The sequence below is a fragment of the Trachurus japonicus genome, chromosome 4 (assembly GCF_045865225.1).
Source record: "Trachurus japonicus isolate A0001 chromosome 4, Traja_1.0".
Lineage (NCBI taxonomy): Eukaryota > Metazoa > Chordata > Actinopteri > Carangiformes > Carangidae > Trachurus > Trachurus japonicus.
In genome coordinates, this window is record NC_140910.1 from 7,681,900 (window position 1) to 7,697,891 (window position 15,992).

At 41.1% G+C, this 15,992-nt stretch overlaps 1 protein-coding gene across 2 annotated transcripts; it reads right to left on the reverse strand.

Annotated features, from left to right (window-relative positions):
- Positions 1-611: 611 nt before the first annotated feature.
- ube3a (ubiquitin protein ligase E3A) lies at positions 612-10,254 on the reverse strand. Of its 2 annotated transcripts, none has more exons than XM_085773680.1 (11): positions 9,994-10,254; positions 8,793-8,839; positions 8,179-8,284; positions 6,888-8,089; positions 6,654-6,798; positions 4,816-5,021; positions 4,472-4,636; positions 3,600-3,755; positions 3,435-3,508; positions 3,136-3,279; positions 612-1,696 (listed from the first exon to the last, which is right to left on the reverse strand). In XM_085773680.1, exons 3-11 carry the CDS (start codon positions 8,219-8,221, stop codon positions 1,576-1,578), a joined length of 2,256 nt encoding a protein of 751 aa, XP_085629806.1. In that variant the 5' UTR covers positions 8,222-8,284; positions 8,793-8,839; positions 9,994-10,254; the 3' UTR covers positions 612-1,575. The 2 variants fall into 2 exon arrangements, with proteins under 2 accessions (XP_085629806.1, XP_085629805.1); XM_085773679.1 differs by having other exon boundaries at positions 8,179-8,477.
- Between the last annotated feature and the right edge of the window lie 5,738 nt (positions 10,255-15,992).

The following is a 15,992-nucleotide window of genomic DNA, read 5'->3' on the forward strand; positions in this document are numbered from 1 at the left end:
GCAACCAACAAGTAAAGCTGAATTATGATTAGTTTTAAAATGTTTATTTGGTGCTTTGTTTGCTTCATCAGGGTTGTGTGGTTGTGGTTTGATCAGATTTGATTGACAGCGGCAGCAGCAAATGAGGCCTATGAACCTGCAATCACTGATTTTTGGGGGGCTACAGCAGAAACAAGCTGGAAACAACTCTGACGGATTATTGCCTTCATGGTAAACTTATATTATTTATACATTCAGCAGACGTGAAGCATCAGAGACATGTTTCTGGTCACCTGCTGAATACAAGTGATATTCTGAGGGAACTTTTAGGCTCTTTCATGCTCCACTGTGTTCACTAGGTAGCTGAGCAGGAAGTCTACACTGGGTTTGAATGAATCTCACTGTTAAGTGTTGAGCCAGAAAATAATATTAAAGGTTTAAAAGCTCTGTAGAGTGAGGGGGAACTGAGGAACGGAGTCCAGGATCAGTTCTCTGAGGGTTTGTCAATATGATCAAACCCTCTCTCATTACATGTCATCATGTGATGCATGCAAAAACACTGACTGCAGAAGCTTTGAGTCGCCCATATTAGATGTTGTTTGTAGGATTTCCTTGAAATCTCAGACAAAAACTGGATATTTTTCACCTTTATTCACTTTGCATAATTGTTGCTTTACAGAGGAGTTTCACATTATCTGCACATTCTGAATGTACCTGAGATATTTGGCCAAATAAAACATTTCATGTGACTCTTTTCCTCTCACAGGCATTGCACATATGGGGACCACACTTACTAATGTGCAGTCAGCAACACTTTACAGCAAACAAAACCAAGAAAAGAAAAGAAAACGTTTTTCAGGATGTGAAAATCTGAACCGAGCAGTCAGTAAACACATTCTGAGACACCGCAAGCTATCGAAAACCACGCCATGTGCTCAGGGGTCACCGTTTCACAACAACACACAGTATTCATTTTAAATGTAACACAAGAGGCACGACACAGAAACACTTTAAAATAACCTTTAGGTTAGAGGTGAGTTTGTTCTTGCACCGACAGGAGAGTTCAAATATAAGCTTGTCGGCGAGGCTGTGTGGATTAGTATAGGTTGCACCTCATTACGTCACGATGACAATCATAACCAAGAAGCACCGTTAGGCCCAGTCCACACAGTTGTAAAAAGTTGGCCTGAGGACTGATGACTGCTACTTTATGAAGAACTGCAAATATAAGTCAAACTAAAACAACAAAACTAATGCATGTGCTGGCGTTCACTAAAATCCTGTGTATAAGTACACTTTCACAGTTTCACAAATTAAATCTTTTTTTTGTTCGCTCAGAAACAAAACACACGTGAAAAAAAATACAAACTTAGTGTAGTGCCATGTTAAACTCTTTGGGAAAGCTAACGTATATGAAGCTGACTCTCAGAGGAAGTGAGGCCTCGGTGAAAGGCTGACAGTGGAGTCTGACTGGTAGAGGCTGGTTAGGCACCGGGTTACTGCAGCATTTTGTTTCATGGCATTTCCCTCTGCATTTTATGCCGTACTCCCTTTTTGTTGTTGTTAAAAGTCAGAAAACTTTTCCTCGTGGATCTGTCACAGCATCCCAAATCCTTTGGCGTAAGTGATGGCCTTGAGGAGTCTCTCTTTCAGCTTCTCTTTGGAGGAGTACTCTGGGAGCAGCAGAGCATTAAAGCAGGTGTGAGAGGTTGGCAGCCTGGAAGAAAGGATCAAAGTGAAAAACCTGCTCTGCTTGATGGTAAATGGCAGCAATTATGAAATGCTTTCATCCAAAGTTCTTTACAGTTTGTCCCTCATACACCAGCTTGATATTTGATAATACTCAGTGAACAGAGCTGTATTTCCCCCATGTGGGATACTTTCTATGATATTCATTTTTTCCATTCTTGCAGTCTGCTCTGCTGCCAAGTCCGACTCTCATTCTGCTTTTTTTTTAGAGGAGTACAAACCAAGGTTTTGAATTCACAGTTCTGTATATTTACAGTGGAAATAAAGATGTGAATACTGAATAACATGACACTGCTTTTCATTTTATATGAATTAAAGATTTTTAACACATTACTTGTGAACCTTTAAAGGGACTACGAGGAGTTTCGGAAAGCGAAGTGTTTTAACACTACATTTCCCATGAGCCTCCGCGCGCGTGGTGAAATTCTTGGACCGGTGCAAGATGGACGAAAGCGAAAACGTTTGTCAAGACTGTTTTCATTCATCAAGAATGATGATCCGGCGGCGTTATTCCCATGATCCACCAGGCAGCGTCCGGGAAACCAAAACTAGGAAATGCTGGGCGAGTCAACCACTAAAAAATAATATCCAAATAACTATAAAGACAAAAAGATATATTTATCGAAAATGAACCCATTAACAAGTGTAGGTAATGTAGATTCATCCACATTAATATGAGGCTCTTCTTTAACCAAAAGCAAACTCCTCAGGGTCTCTTTAACCCAGAGATAAACTGGCTAAGTAGAGGACTTTGTGTTTCTTAACCACAAGAGTCAAATCTACTAACAACACTTTGTGTTTCAAAAAGTTCTCAATAAGAAGTAGATAAATCATATAACAACAAAATAAAGTTATATTAAATGCAGCATTCAGAAAATTATTGATACAATAGTTCTCTTGAAAGTATCAATGATCTATAAAGGCCTCACTGATGCGTGGACTGACTACAGCTTTATGTTGTACTGAATGGCACGACACACATACATGTACGGTTACATCTCTGATGTGTATTGTTACACTGGACTGAACTATATTGTGATATTAAATGTGTGTTGCTGGCCAAATTGATGTCAGCAACTTGTAATTATGCAGTTAATTTATTGTGTTATGGTCAGATGGTGAATTGTAGTACTGCAATGTAAACAGGAAGAACAATAGATGAGAGTTTCAGATGATGAGGGATGTGTTATCAGTCTGTTCCTCTGTGCTGCTCTGTTCTTTGCCAGAGCACCATGCTTTGTATAAACTTTACTATCAAGACACGAACACAAAGGTGTAGCAAACACAACACAGGTCTGTTTTCAGATGAGTTGGATGATACAAATGTCAAACTAAAGCTGACCGTCCCCTACTTTTATATTTTTAGAACCAAAAGAATAAATCAAAAAAAGGAAGACAAACTGGTACCTGTCTGTGTCTGATCCGTTCTTGGCGATGATCATTTTTAATTTCCCTAACCCGCCCACAGGTGCTCTGTCTGTGCCGGTGGTGAACTGAAGAAACAGCCTCTTCTGCTCCTCTCCAAAGGAGTGAATTGTTTCCCAGAAATCTCTGCGAGAAGAAAATAAAACAAACTTTACGCTGCACTGATCCGACTGATTTTTACAGATGAGCTGCTGCTTTAAACAACCCGCTGTCAGATTCTAATCAGATAAAGACAATGAGCAATGTATGTATGTGGAAGAAAATGGAATTACCAAACTTACTTAATAATTTGACTGTCTTTGCTGTAGCCTCCATCGTACTCTGTCGTCTTTTCAAGTGCTTCAAAGTCAAGTTTCTGTGAAATTACCAGATATTTATCTTTAGGTCATAAAAACACTGGTTCCAATAAAAGCAACAAAAATCAAAATGAGTGTTGGCTTCCTCACCCTGCTTCCGCAGATAAGCAGCTCCACTTCCTCTGGTCTAAACAAGTATTTCAGTGGGGACTCATTTGTGACCATCAGGAAACCTTTCTTGAAGGCTCTGAACTGTCTGTCCACACTCTTGTTCAGGATGTACTCAGCGTACACATCCACAAACTCCTGTGAATCACAGATGTATGGAAAAACACTTTAAATGCACAGACGCATTTGGTCATCATTGATTTTTTTGTTTTTGTTTACAGTGTCAGTCTATTCTACCTGTTCTTAGGTGAGAAAAGAAGATTTAAAGGTTCATCCAATGAAATGACAGTTGTAAAACATGAATTTCAGCTCTTATATAATTAAAAGTTGTTTCCATCAGCAACAGAAAGAAAAAATAAAGATACATGCTGGTGTTGCTGCTCAGCCTTAGTTAAACCAATAGCTTGTGTTTAACTTGGTTGATATCTTTAGCCAGACATAGCTCTAATATGCACTTTATTTATTACTGCCATGTGCTACTGTTATCACAGGAACAGCTGTGTTGCTGCTGCTGCCAGCTCTTCTTTCCATTGTCGATTAATTTCTGAATTTGCAGAGAAAGTCACTAAAGTACCCCTGTCACCACATGAAAAATTAGATTCAGTCTAAATACTTAAAGTAAAAACTGCCAGTTCTATGTAATGTTGCTGGTATGTTGCCAATGTGACATGAATAGGTCTGTTCTCTGTCTGTTTTTGCTGAGAATTGTGCATCACGTGATAAATAGGCAAGACAGTGAAAGCTGTGCCACACTAAATTATTAATTTATTCCAATAACTTGTAACTGTCACCTTTGCTGAGACCTGGCTGTGTCATCAAAAACAGACTAACTTTAAACACAACAATGGATTCACCTGTCTGTTCTCCTTGGTAACAGGGATCTGCTCCCCCTCCTCCTTCAGGTCATGTGACATCGGGTTTCCAAACAGGTCTCTGTGTGATATCTGGAAGGTGAGCGACATGTCCTCCTCCACGTTGCCCGTATATTCAAGCAATCCCTTCAGACTTTGGTAGAGGGCCTGCAATGGGGCAAAGACTTGCTGTCAAGTGACAATACAGGAATGGAAGATTTATGATTGTAATTTCCTTCCACTAAACATTGCTGTCATTGTACCCTCAAAATAAAAAAATGGAAATACAGGACTGGTGTGTATTATAGTCTTTCACTGTGTATTAACTTGGGAGAAAGTTACTATACTGGATGAGAGTCTGACAGGTCCAAGTAGGTCCCTTTCTTCCCCAGGAGTTTCCTGTAGACAACCATGGGGAAGTGGACGTCCAGGATGCAGTTGTTGTAAATGGCGAGGCCGAGGACGATTCCAATGAGGGTGTACTGAGCTTCGTTCTCCAGTGAGGACGAATTAAACCAGAATAGTTTTGTGTCGTCGTCGTATGTGAACATTCCTGTTCGGAAAATCAAAGAGAAAGAGAAAAAATTTACAGTTTAATGTTATGTGAAGTACAGCTTGTGAGCAGACCGAGGCTACTCCTAGATCTGAACGCTGCACCTGGAGATGGAGCAAGAAGACAGTTAGTATTAAAACAGGAAATGTGGAAAGAGATGAACATGTTATATCCAGACCTCTCTCCTCGGCTTCATGAGGATGAAAACTGTCAATGTTTCTAAAACTGCATCTTTATTTGTTAATGGTTTAAAGGTCAATGGGAGTGTTGACAAAACCTTGAAACCCCTCAATTTAAAAGTGCGTAATTCAACATCTGAACAGGTTACAATACTCTTGTATTTGGATTTTCTGACATGTGTCACATAAATGGAAAAGCAGTTGGTTATGAGTAGAAGTCAGTTGTCTGGTTGTGAAAAAGAAAAAAAAAGGGTGCCACAACAATAAATCTAATTAACTTTTCACAGGAGCTGTTTGGAAACTAAGGATGAGTTTCAGAGGTAATCCTCATCACCTCACGTACAGCTGGTCTGAGCTGCCGTCTGTGTTGTTGAATTAAAACGATGATCATGAAACACTTAATCTGCTTATTCTGCATTTAACTCAACAAACATCTGTCTGCTAAACCGCAAAACTCTGAATATCCCTAGGTGCACTGGGTTGGTGCAAACTGCAAGTCGGATGGCAACACGGACAGTTCAGGAGCAATTCTGTAAAATAAATGAATAAGGAGACTGCACTGTTTAAGATGACAATCTTTTAGTGGCACACTGCAGTGGACTGTACCAGTCTACTGTTACTGTACTGATTATATCTTGTGATGATGCAGAAAATACTAGTACCTCCTGAAACCAGGAACTGTCGTTATTTAGTTGTACAGACATTAGGTGATGGTAGGTAGATTCTGATACGATCAAAAATAGCCTTGTAGGCCATTTCCACCAGTTTTAGTATTTGGGATGAGCTGAGTTAAAGGGATAGTTCAACAATTTGGCAAATTGGCCCATTGCCATAATCCCTATAGTCATAGCAGTAGGTTCATTACCTTTATTTGTTGGTGCAAGCTATTTGTAGAATTGCGGAGCAGAGCTGCAAGCTGCTCAGAGCTACGATTTGGAGGCTAATGGGATTTCTTGGTTTCCCTCATCAAATTCATCAAATACAGAATCCAACAACTCTCAAACGCTCTAATGGACAAGTTGTGACCTGCACATTCACCACGCTATGAGATAATAACGGAACGTTATGAGACAGAGTTGTTTTCGAGGCAAATGCAGAGAATTTACATCTAAACGATCCGAGAGCATTTGGGAGTTGTTTGATTGTGTATTTGATGAGTTTGATGAGGGAAACCAAGAAATCCCATTAGCCTCTGTAGCGTACAGTAACTGCGTAACTCTGAGCAGCTTGCGGCTCTGCTCCCCCGTTTTAAAAATAGCTCGTACCGACAATTAAAGGTAATGAACCTACTCCTAACACAATAGGAATTATGGCAATGGGCCAATTTGCCAAAATGTTGAACTATCTCTTTAACTGTCTCCAGGCACTTATAATATTAAAAGGTACAAATCTTTCCTGAATGTTAAACTGCCTCTTGAATATATATTTCATGTAAAGACTAAAACCGTCTCACCTATGTCGAGGTTGAAAATTTCCTCCAGCACCAGCTGAAAAAACTCCTTGGACACCCCTCCTTCGTCCACGCCTTGTTCCCCCTCGAACTCAACAAACAGCTGCTTCTTCAGGTCAGACGGGTTCTCCATGGAGATCATCTCCAGCTGCAACACACAGGGGGGCGAAATTAACTGACAAACGCACAAGGTCTGAATGACTTCAAGTCAATGCAATGCACTCTGCCACCACTCACCCTGACGAGGGCGTCATCGATGATGTGATCTCTCCGAACTTTGAGCTTGAGGTACGGGTTGGGCTGCTGGCCCTGCACCATGCTGTACAGCGCGGTGAGGCGTCGCTCGCTGTACATCCGGATCCTGTTGTCGTAGTAAAGTCCTTGGTTCTTGGTGATGACGCTGAGGATGAAGGGGCAGCTTTGAAAAGAAAACTTTGTTTCGGCGTTGACCTTGAAGAAGGTGAAGTCTTTGTCCATCTCCACCACGTCGTTCAGCGACTCGTTTATAAAGTCCTCGAAGGGGATGAGGGGTTTCCTGCAATCTAAGGGCCGAACTCCCAGTTCTTTCTCCAGGGGGTCGACGCGGGGACCCTTCTTATACAGGCGCTCCTCGCCCAGCAGCTCGTGCAGGGTGAGCTCTTCAGAATCGGAGTCATCGTCGTCTTCCTCGTTGTGCTCCACGTCCACCTCGCCACCCTGGATGCTCGCGTAGAAGACGACTTTCAAACACTGGGTCGCGGCCACCACCGTCTCGTCATCGTTTACCAGATTTTCTCCGTCGTATTCGTTGCTGATGACGGTGAAGGTGATGAGCTGCTGGAACGTCTCCATCATGCGGCGGACGTGCCGGAGTTCGTACGACGACCAGAGCTTCGACAGTCGTGCGAGCGCGCTCACCGGCAGTTTGCTCATGGCCTTGCAGAACTGCGGCATCGCCACCTCGAGGTACTCCGGACTGTGAAGGTTACTGTTCTCCATCACGATGATGAAAATGTTCAGGTAATCTGGGTTCGTTTCGTACACGTCAAGGTAGTCCAAGTCCAGCTCCATGTTCGGGGTGAGGTACACCAGCGCGTTGACAAGAGCCGCCTCCACCTCGTCGATGGCTAGAAGTTTGTCGTAGACTCTCCTCACAGCGTCGACGTCCACGCTGACCTCGCACGAGTCGGCGGGAGACTCGTCCGGCGAAGAAGCCGCAGAGGAAGCGCCCGACTTCTCCGAGGGTTTTTCGCTGTGCTTGTCATGTTTGTTCGCATCTGGGGGTGCGTGAGAGTCTGGGTTTTCTGTACCGTTTGGTTCATCTTTCCTAAAACTCTTCACCAGGGCTTCCGCGTTGGAGAATATCCGGCCGATGACACGGATGAGAGCGGAGTAGTCGCCTTCCTCCTCGCAGAAACTCAGGATCATACACACAGAGTTCTCTGTGAGGTAATGAACATCTGCAACAAAACAGTGAATGGAGACCCGAATTAAGAGAGAGGACTAAACCACAGCCAGTGAGCATAGGAATGAATGAGTTTTACAGTACCTGAGAAGTTCTCCTTGTTGGCACCCAGGTCCGTATCACTCATCTTACTGTCCAGGTGAGTGTTTTCCTCAGCGCTGGTGCCTGGATGGGAAGTGTCAGATTCTTTCTTGGAGGGGTGAGGACAGAGTTTGGCGTTAATCTTAAACAGCTCAAGCGCTTTGGCAGCCGCCGAATTGTTATCCAAAGGTTGAAAATCACAGCATGATGCGCAAAACTCATTCGTGCAGTTGCCATTTCCACAGCCTTCAGTTAACTGCTGAAAGTAGCGCTCAATTAGATGCTTTGCAGTCGCCCTGTTCCTGCATGAGACATTCAAACAGGAAGTGAGATTGATGATTCTGTGTCATCAAAGTTTGGCAAAAAAGCATAAACAGACATTTGCAATGCAAGTAATACAAAGTGTCTTGTACGTTTAAAAAAAAAAAAAACCTGAACAACCCTGAACACTGAACAAGCACATGTGTGTATTCTGCTACTGTACATAATGACAGAGACAAGAATGACAGATTAACAACATCAAAGGCTGCCACTCCTCAGAATAAAATATTAGTTTAACTAAATTAGTTTAGCCACTAGCCTAACTATGGAGTGCAAGTCCTAAGAGAGTGGCTTACATTCGGATGGATTCAGGGGTCCTCCTGTAGGCCCAAAGGACGGTCCTCTGAAAGGAGAAAAAGAAACTCTTAACTCGTGTCCTGCCTTTAGAGTCTCAGAAACAAAGACAGTTTCAGAGTAACATTGGTGATGAACTATCGAATTGATTACAACTGGAGGCTGGGCCTGAAATTTAAGTCATCTCATATATATACAACAAAAACAAACGTTTAACTTTTTTTACACTCTGACCAAGATGTGAACTGAGTTTGATGCTTTAGTTATATTTAACTAAATAGTATATGGATTATGGAGTATAATTAACAACATCCTTGTTAACTAATACTCCAAGTACACTGAGATGATTTGCTGCTGGTTTATTGAAGCCTTTGTCAGTTGCAGCCTAAAGCTGTGTAACACACTACAGAGAAAGTGTTTTTTTATTTTTATTAAAGTAGCTCTTAAAGTTTGCACTTTGCTCTTCAAATACTCAGTTTATCTTTGAAATGCTGTTATATGGGATTTTGGGAACATGTTTTTATGTTTATTATGTTATATAATTTATTGCTGTGAGGCACTTACTGAAAGTAACCTTTGTAATTTATCTTACTTCCTGGGTGACACACACAGTCAATAATCATACTGTACTATGCTATAATAACAGCCAGTGCTGTAACAGTCCCAGCTGGTTTCTCTGCTCTGGGGCTGTGTGGTTGTAATAAGCTCTGTATCCTCCTCTATGAGGATTTTCATCCACAGAGGGACAGAGAAACTATTTAACAGATGTTTCACTACCACAACACATCTGTTAGTCCATGAGGTGAAGGTAAACACATCTGTCACTCTGCAGACATGACGGAGCACATGAGAGGAGGTAACTCTGCACAGTCAGTAGTCACTAAAAACACACACACACAAACAAAGCATGGACTCGTTTAACAAAACATTAGCAGGCATGGTGCAGACAGCAGGTAATGATCAGTGTATTAGCCCTGGTTACATTACACCAAATAGCACACAGAGATTTCACCACCACCAACATGAATGATACAGCAGAAAGCAGTCAGCTGACCACGACCTGTCACACTCGCTACTGGTTTTAATGGTTTCAGCTTCTCCAGCTACTTTAACCGCCTCTAGCTGCTTTATTAAAACACAAGCTGAGGGACATGAAGCGGTGCAGGCCGACGGTAACTCCAGCCACCTCGTGTAGCTACTGACCTGTGATTTGAAGGATAGTCCCGTGTCTGTGTCTGTCTGTCAGTGACTGTGCAAAAATCTCCTCGGTCAGCGCGACAGCGGCGGTTTGAGCGTCCTGCGGTCCACCGAGCCTCCGTAGCTGCTTCCCGAGCCGCCAGCTGCTGCTTCACACAGAAATAAACACGACGTGACGCGACGTTAGCGGCTCATGCGACTTTATGTTGTGACTCTGAGAGAAATCTGTTCTTCTACCATCTTGTAAACAAGAGCGCCATGTATCCCGGCATGCAGCGCGCCGCGAGAATGTCAAACATCACTTCGCCCCTCCGCGAGCCACCGAGACACAGGCACGCGCCACTGACAGTAGGCTACAACACAATGGTTTCAGCAGGACGTTGTTTTGTATCACTTAATGATTTTGATCATTGGGATACTGAACGTAAAGCCATATATTGCGATGTTTTTATTCTCCAAAAGGCACAAAGTTGAAAACACAAAAAAATGAAATGTATTTTTATGCATTCAGACTTAGCTGTTTGTATTCACACTTCTAAACATAAATAGGCTACTTTTTGTGTATGAAAAAAGGCTCAAATACAACAGAAAACCTAATTCACCATGTAAACTATAACTATTATAAAATAGCCTATAATATAAATAATATCAATACAGAGATACAGAGAATCAATAGCCTTCAGTATCACATCATGAAATATCAGGATATATTTGTATAATTTCTTACACCCCTCATTTGGTCAAAGAACTGACAGATATAATCCCCATATTTCATAAGTAATATTACTTTTTGTATTTAACCCTTTCAGGTGCACCTTTTAGTTTAACAGATGTCTTATTTGCTCTGCTTTTTGAATAATACTGTGATGGCCACAGCTGTGGCCACACAGCCATGACAACGGTAGCCCACTGCACCTGCATTCACATTATACACTATACTATTTTGTTTCTATATTTATGTTAACCATATTTTGTTTATACATTCTATAAGTTGGTTTAGCACTTAAGTATTGAAATAACTCACACAGGTTTGGTTGCATGCAACATACTTTATTATTTGGCAATACATTAGTTTTATTTGAGCACATATATTTAGTTAGCTTTTGTTGTTTCTAATCTCTCTCTGTTCTTTGAGTTACCGGTGCTGTTGGTGCTGCTGGTGCTGTTGGTGTTGCTGGGATCCTCCTGATAAAAGGATCCGCCCCCACACGCTCGGCCATTTTATAGGAGGCGGCACTAATTGGGCCAACCCAAGGGCTGGTGCACCATGGGGGGAAGTTTAGTGTTTTAGTTATGTTTATTATTTTCCTTAGACCATTAGTAATTTCAGTTTGTTTGGTTATGCATAGATTGTGTTTATTTTAATACGTTACCTTTCCTAAGTTGTTTGTTTGTGAATTAGCTGTGGTCTTTTGTGTTTAGGGTTTAAGTTAACCCCTCTTTTGTTAGTATGGGCTGACCACCCAGTATATAAGTTCTCCCTTGTGTTCATTAGTGAGGTCTGTTTAATTCTGTTCTGTTTTGTCTTCTGTTAGTTTATTCAGTTGACTTTTGCACAGGTTTGTTAATTTGACCTCTTTTATGGGCCCAGACCTTATGTTCATTTGAGTAATTTTGTTTCTGTATATTTTGGGTAAATAAAACCCCTTTTTTTGAAGTTACTATCTGTTGTCCTCATTGCAACCGACTCGGTCCCTCACAAATACCAAGAATACAAATTTCTATGGGGCACATTGATGATTTAGTGGATGATGTTGGAAATACCTGACCTTAGCAAGGTCATAATTAAATGGCATCAAATTGTGTATTTAAGGAGAAATTACAGTAATACCTGAACCCACATCTGGCTACTGGGGTAAATTGTTATTGGTGCTACTGACTGACTGACTGACTGACTGACTGATCAAGTGTTCAAGTTGCATGGATGTGACTCACATCCATGCAACTTGAACACTTTAACACTTGATCACTCACATCATGTGAGATCAACAGTTCGAAGTACTGAGCAATATTGCTCAACACTTCTCAGCATTTCTCTCTCTATATATAGAGAAATGTAGGCCAGCAACAGTAAAATTTGTGAAGCTGTCACATCCCAGCCTACAATATTTCACAAAAACAGAGGAGATAAATCCACCACAACGCAAAAACAAATAAGGAAGAAGACAACAGATCTTAACGCAGTTAGTTGTATTAAGTCAGGTGCTCATTTTGTGAATATAGGCTACAATATTAGTCTGTGTGTAGCTACTGAGGTGAATTTAGTTACACTGCACCACTAATTATGTGCACGTGTACCAGGAATACACACACTGACTATCATCTAATCAGATTATTTCGTTATATATTGTATATAATGTATTGCCAAATCCCCTCTGTTACAGCAAATCCCTGCTGTAATAAATAGCTTTGTTAAATAAGTTTCATGCACACAAGTCTCAAAGGTCAAAGCACAGCATGAAAACCACAAATCATGTATGCTGGCTGCGCTGATGGAGGCCAACACAGTGCAATCTCATTCATAAGCTCTAAATCATATTCATAAACCATAAATCAAAACTGGCGGATGTAGCAGGTAGTCAAACCTCTGCCATCTCATTCTGAAATAGGGTCTTGTAAATTATGCATTATCTAATCCACGTGCATTACTCTCATGGTGCTGTCAGCGTTCCAGCCCGACACACAGTGTTACACTCAGTGTGACATTTAGTTTCTCCAACAATCAGTGTGTCACACTGCAGACTGACAAGGCTTCATGTTTAACCATGAGGTGTAGCACAGGGGAAAGTAAACACAGTGGAGTAATGAGAATGACTGAGCAGAAGCAAAAATGGAAATGGATTCATATCCTTAGAATAACTGGGTGCCTCATGTTATTAGCAACATGCTTCTTAAAGCTGTCAAGTTTCTTATCAGTAATCTACAGTTAGATGTGTTGCTAAAATTAGTTCACTTTATGAATAAAGGAGAGTCCAAATGAATAAGTCATGTTTAATAAAAGTGATGCACAGTGTTAATTACAATCGTTTTGTCTCTGGTGTTACTGCAGAGCATGGCTGCAGTAACACACATGGACACTGGGAGACACTGTAAGTACACAAAGCATCAGGAATCAGTCTTTCTTTCTTTCTTTCTTTCTTTCTTTCTTTCTTTCTCTTTGACCCATTGTTCTGTGGGAGAAAAAAAAAAAAAAAGCAGTCGTAGGGTTAAAATAAGCAGTTTCACATGGTTTTGGACAGAGCCGTGTCTCATGACACCTCATCACAGGTTGTATTAGATTGTGAGCAGTTCAACCTTGGACCTTGGCTTTTCAGGTACTTGCCCTTAAATGCTCCAGTAATACAACAGTAACAACTAATATACAGTTAATGAAAATCAAAGCAGTTGCTCTCATCCTGCTCTTTCCGGCTTGTGACTCAACTTAAATCATTTCTGGGGACCTCTACGCCTCAAATGGTTTTGTTTGAAAAAAATGTTTGATGCCCAAAGAGGGTAAATAATTCAATATTTCCTTTTCAAATTAATATTTATACTGTGTAGGTGGTCAAGAGATCTAATATACATATTTATGCATTTGGAAATCAATTGTACAATTATGTAACACTACTGTAGATACAACATTCCCTGTGCTCAGAAGACCTTTGTCTATAATGAGAAAAAATCACAGGATAGGCATTTGAGAAAATACTTATATTGAAGAATTCATCACAATTTAATTATACCAATGGTGAAACACACAATGCCTCTGTCCATGTGAATTGTAGATGATGATTGTCTTTGCCCTTTTTTTTACTCAATGAATTGACACTATAACCTGATCTTTACACTGCAGCAACACCCAGAAACTATATACGTAACCTTTGTGATGAGGTTATGATGTAAATTGTTTCAGATGGAGGAAATTAAAGGTTTATTATCATGTGATTAAGGTAAAGATCCAACACTGAACATTAGCTGATTCTAGTGGTCATTGCTTTCTACTGTATCTGTAATAATCTGTGGATAGATCATTGTCCTCCCAGCCATTTGATATGGATTAAGAGTGTCTAAAATTGACATCATCACCATCATCATCGCACGTCTCTTTTCCTGGAACATATCAATTTGAGCTTAATTGAACTGGTGGCAGTCTGGGAATGTGACTGCAGGGTGGTAGAGAGTTCAGGAGAGGACGCTGAAGGTTGCATGTAGGACAGCTCTGTGGTGAGGAGTGTGGGATTATTTCATCATGGTTGTTAAGTGTTTCCTGGAAGTGTGCCATGCAAGTGAGAGAGACAGGGGTCGCCGAGGCAATCAAGACAGAGCCGATGTCTTCTGTGGTCAGGACACGTGTCTTACAGAGATATGGAGGCCACATCTCTGATCAGCCTTCACACCTCGGCCTCATAATCCAAACTCATAAACCTGGGCTGGGGATTTTCATCACTTCAGCAGAATGTGAGTGTTGACGTCATCACAACACGGGGGCAAATGGTCATCGCCAATGTTTATGAGGCAGAAATGAGGATTTTGCTTGTATTGTGATTTATACCTCACACAGTTTTTACAGCTTGAAGGTCACTGGTTAAAAACACTGTCCTGCTCTTTTTCTATATGTAGCTGTAGCTGTAGTGGGTGTGTGGCTCCTACAGGACAGTGGGCTTAGGGCATTTTGTACAGACATTTGTGGTCCCCAGAGGATGTTTCCTGGTGACTTTGGTGATTTATTGACTTGACAACACGATTTGATTAAAGGTCATGGACAGGACAGCTATGGATTGCTGTGAACTTCTGAAGTTGGTACCCAGTTGATCAACCTAGTGAATCCCATGTCTTTTCACTCAGGGTCCCCAGCATTTGATCAGATACTGTCTAATCATACTGACTTTAATTATCCCTGTGGTCCACATTTATGATTTTTTGTTATCGACATCTGTAGGGTTGGGGTTCTCTAACTGGTCTCTAACTCTTCTTTGGTGACTCAGATCTGGATTTGAGCACTGGGCACTGGGAACCTACAATAGACTCAGACATGAGGTTTAGGTACTCACTGCCAACACCAACCAGAGGAAATCAGGAATGGTTTTGATCATTTAAATAACTTCATTCCGTTCGGTTCCCAGATTTGTTGGTGAGTGTGTGGTATATTGATGTGTTGATGAAAAGAAGGGATCACGGCCGACACGTCTTCACTTGCATTCAAAAAGGAGTTTATTACAAGAAGAAGAACAGTGTCAAAAGAATGCTGAATCGTGGAGCATCTCTGGTGCCAATGTGAGATCTCTCTCTCTTGGCCCCAAGTTCTAACCTTATATACGTTTTCTAATTCTCCAACTTCTCCCAATATAAGGATATGTCTGACCAAGATGGTCAGACAAAGACAGGATCTAAAAACAGAATCTAACCTATACCTTCTGACATTTAACCTCTTGACCAGGCTAACTTAAACATAGATACAGTGTCAAGTATCCCCAAAAACTATGACCCACAGAAATGGGTAGATGACAAGAAACACATTTCTCAGGGTACATTCCATACTACTACTAGACACCTAATCTAAACATATGCTGTAAATGTATGCGTGTGCCTTTCTCTCTTATATGATCTACATTTATTTATATTTATTCTATTTGAATATAAACTGTTACTCATCACAAATAAAGTTCCTATCCAAATGGTGAATAACCTCTGACCTATACCCATAGTGCGAAATACGGGGGGGTTTGGGGGGGTCGGACCCCCCTGATTAACCCCTTGAGACCCCCTGAAAGACTCAAAAGCAAAATCTGAGGGGGGTCTCAATCTTGTCAAAAAATAAATAATATAATATAATATAATAATTTTATTGTGGTCAATTAAATGTGTTTAAGATCACCATGTCCAGTATTCATAATTCAAAACATTTATTCGTTTAACGTTAAACTGAACCGTGTCACCTGCGCATTATGCAAATTAGCCATGTGCGCCAGCCCAGCGCAGGAGTCGAGCCCACTCGCTATCAGAACAGAGGATCCCGTTCCTCTCCC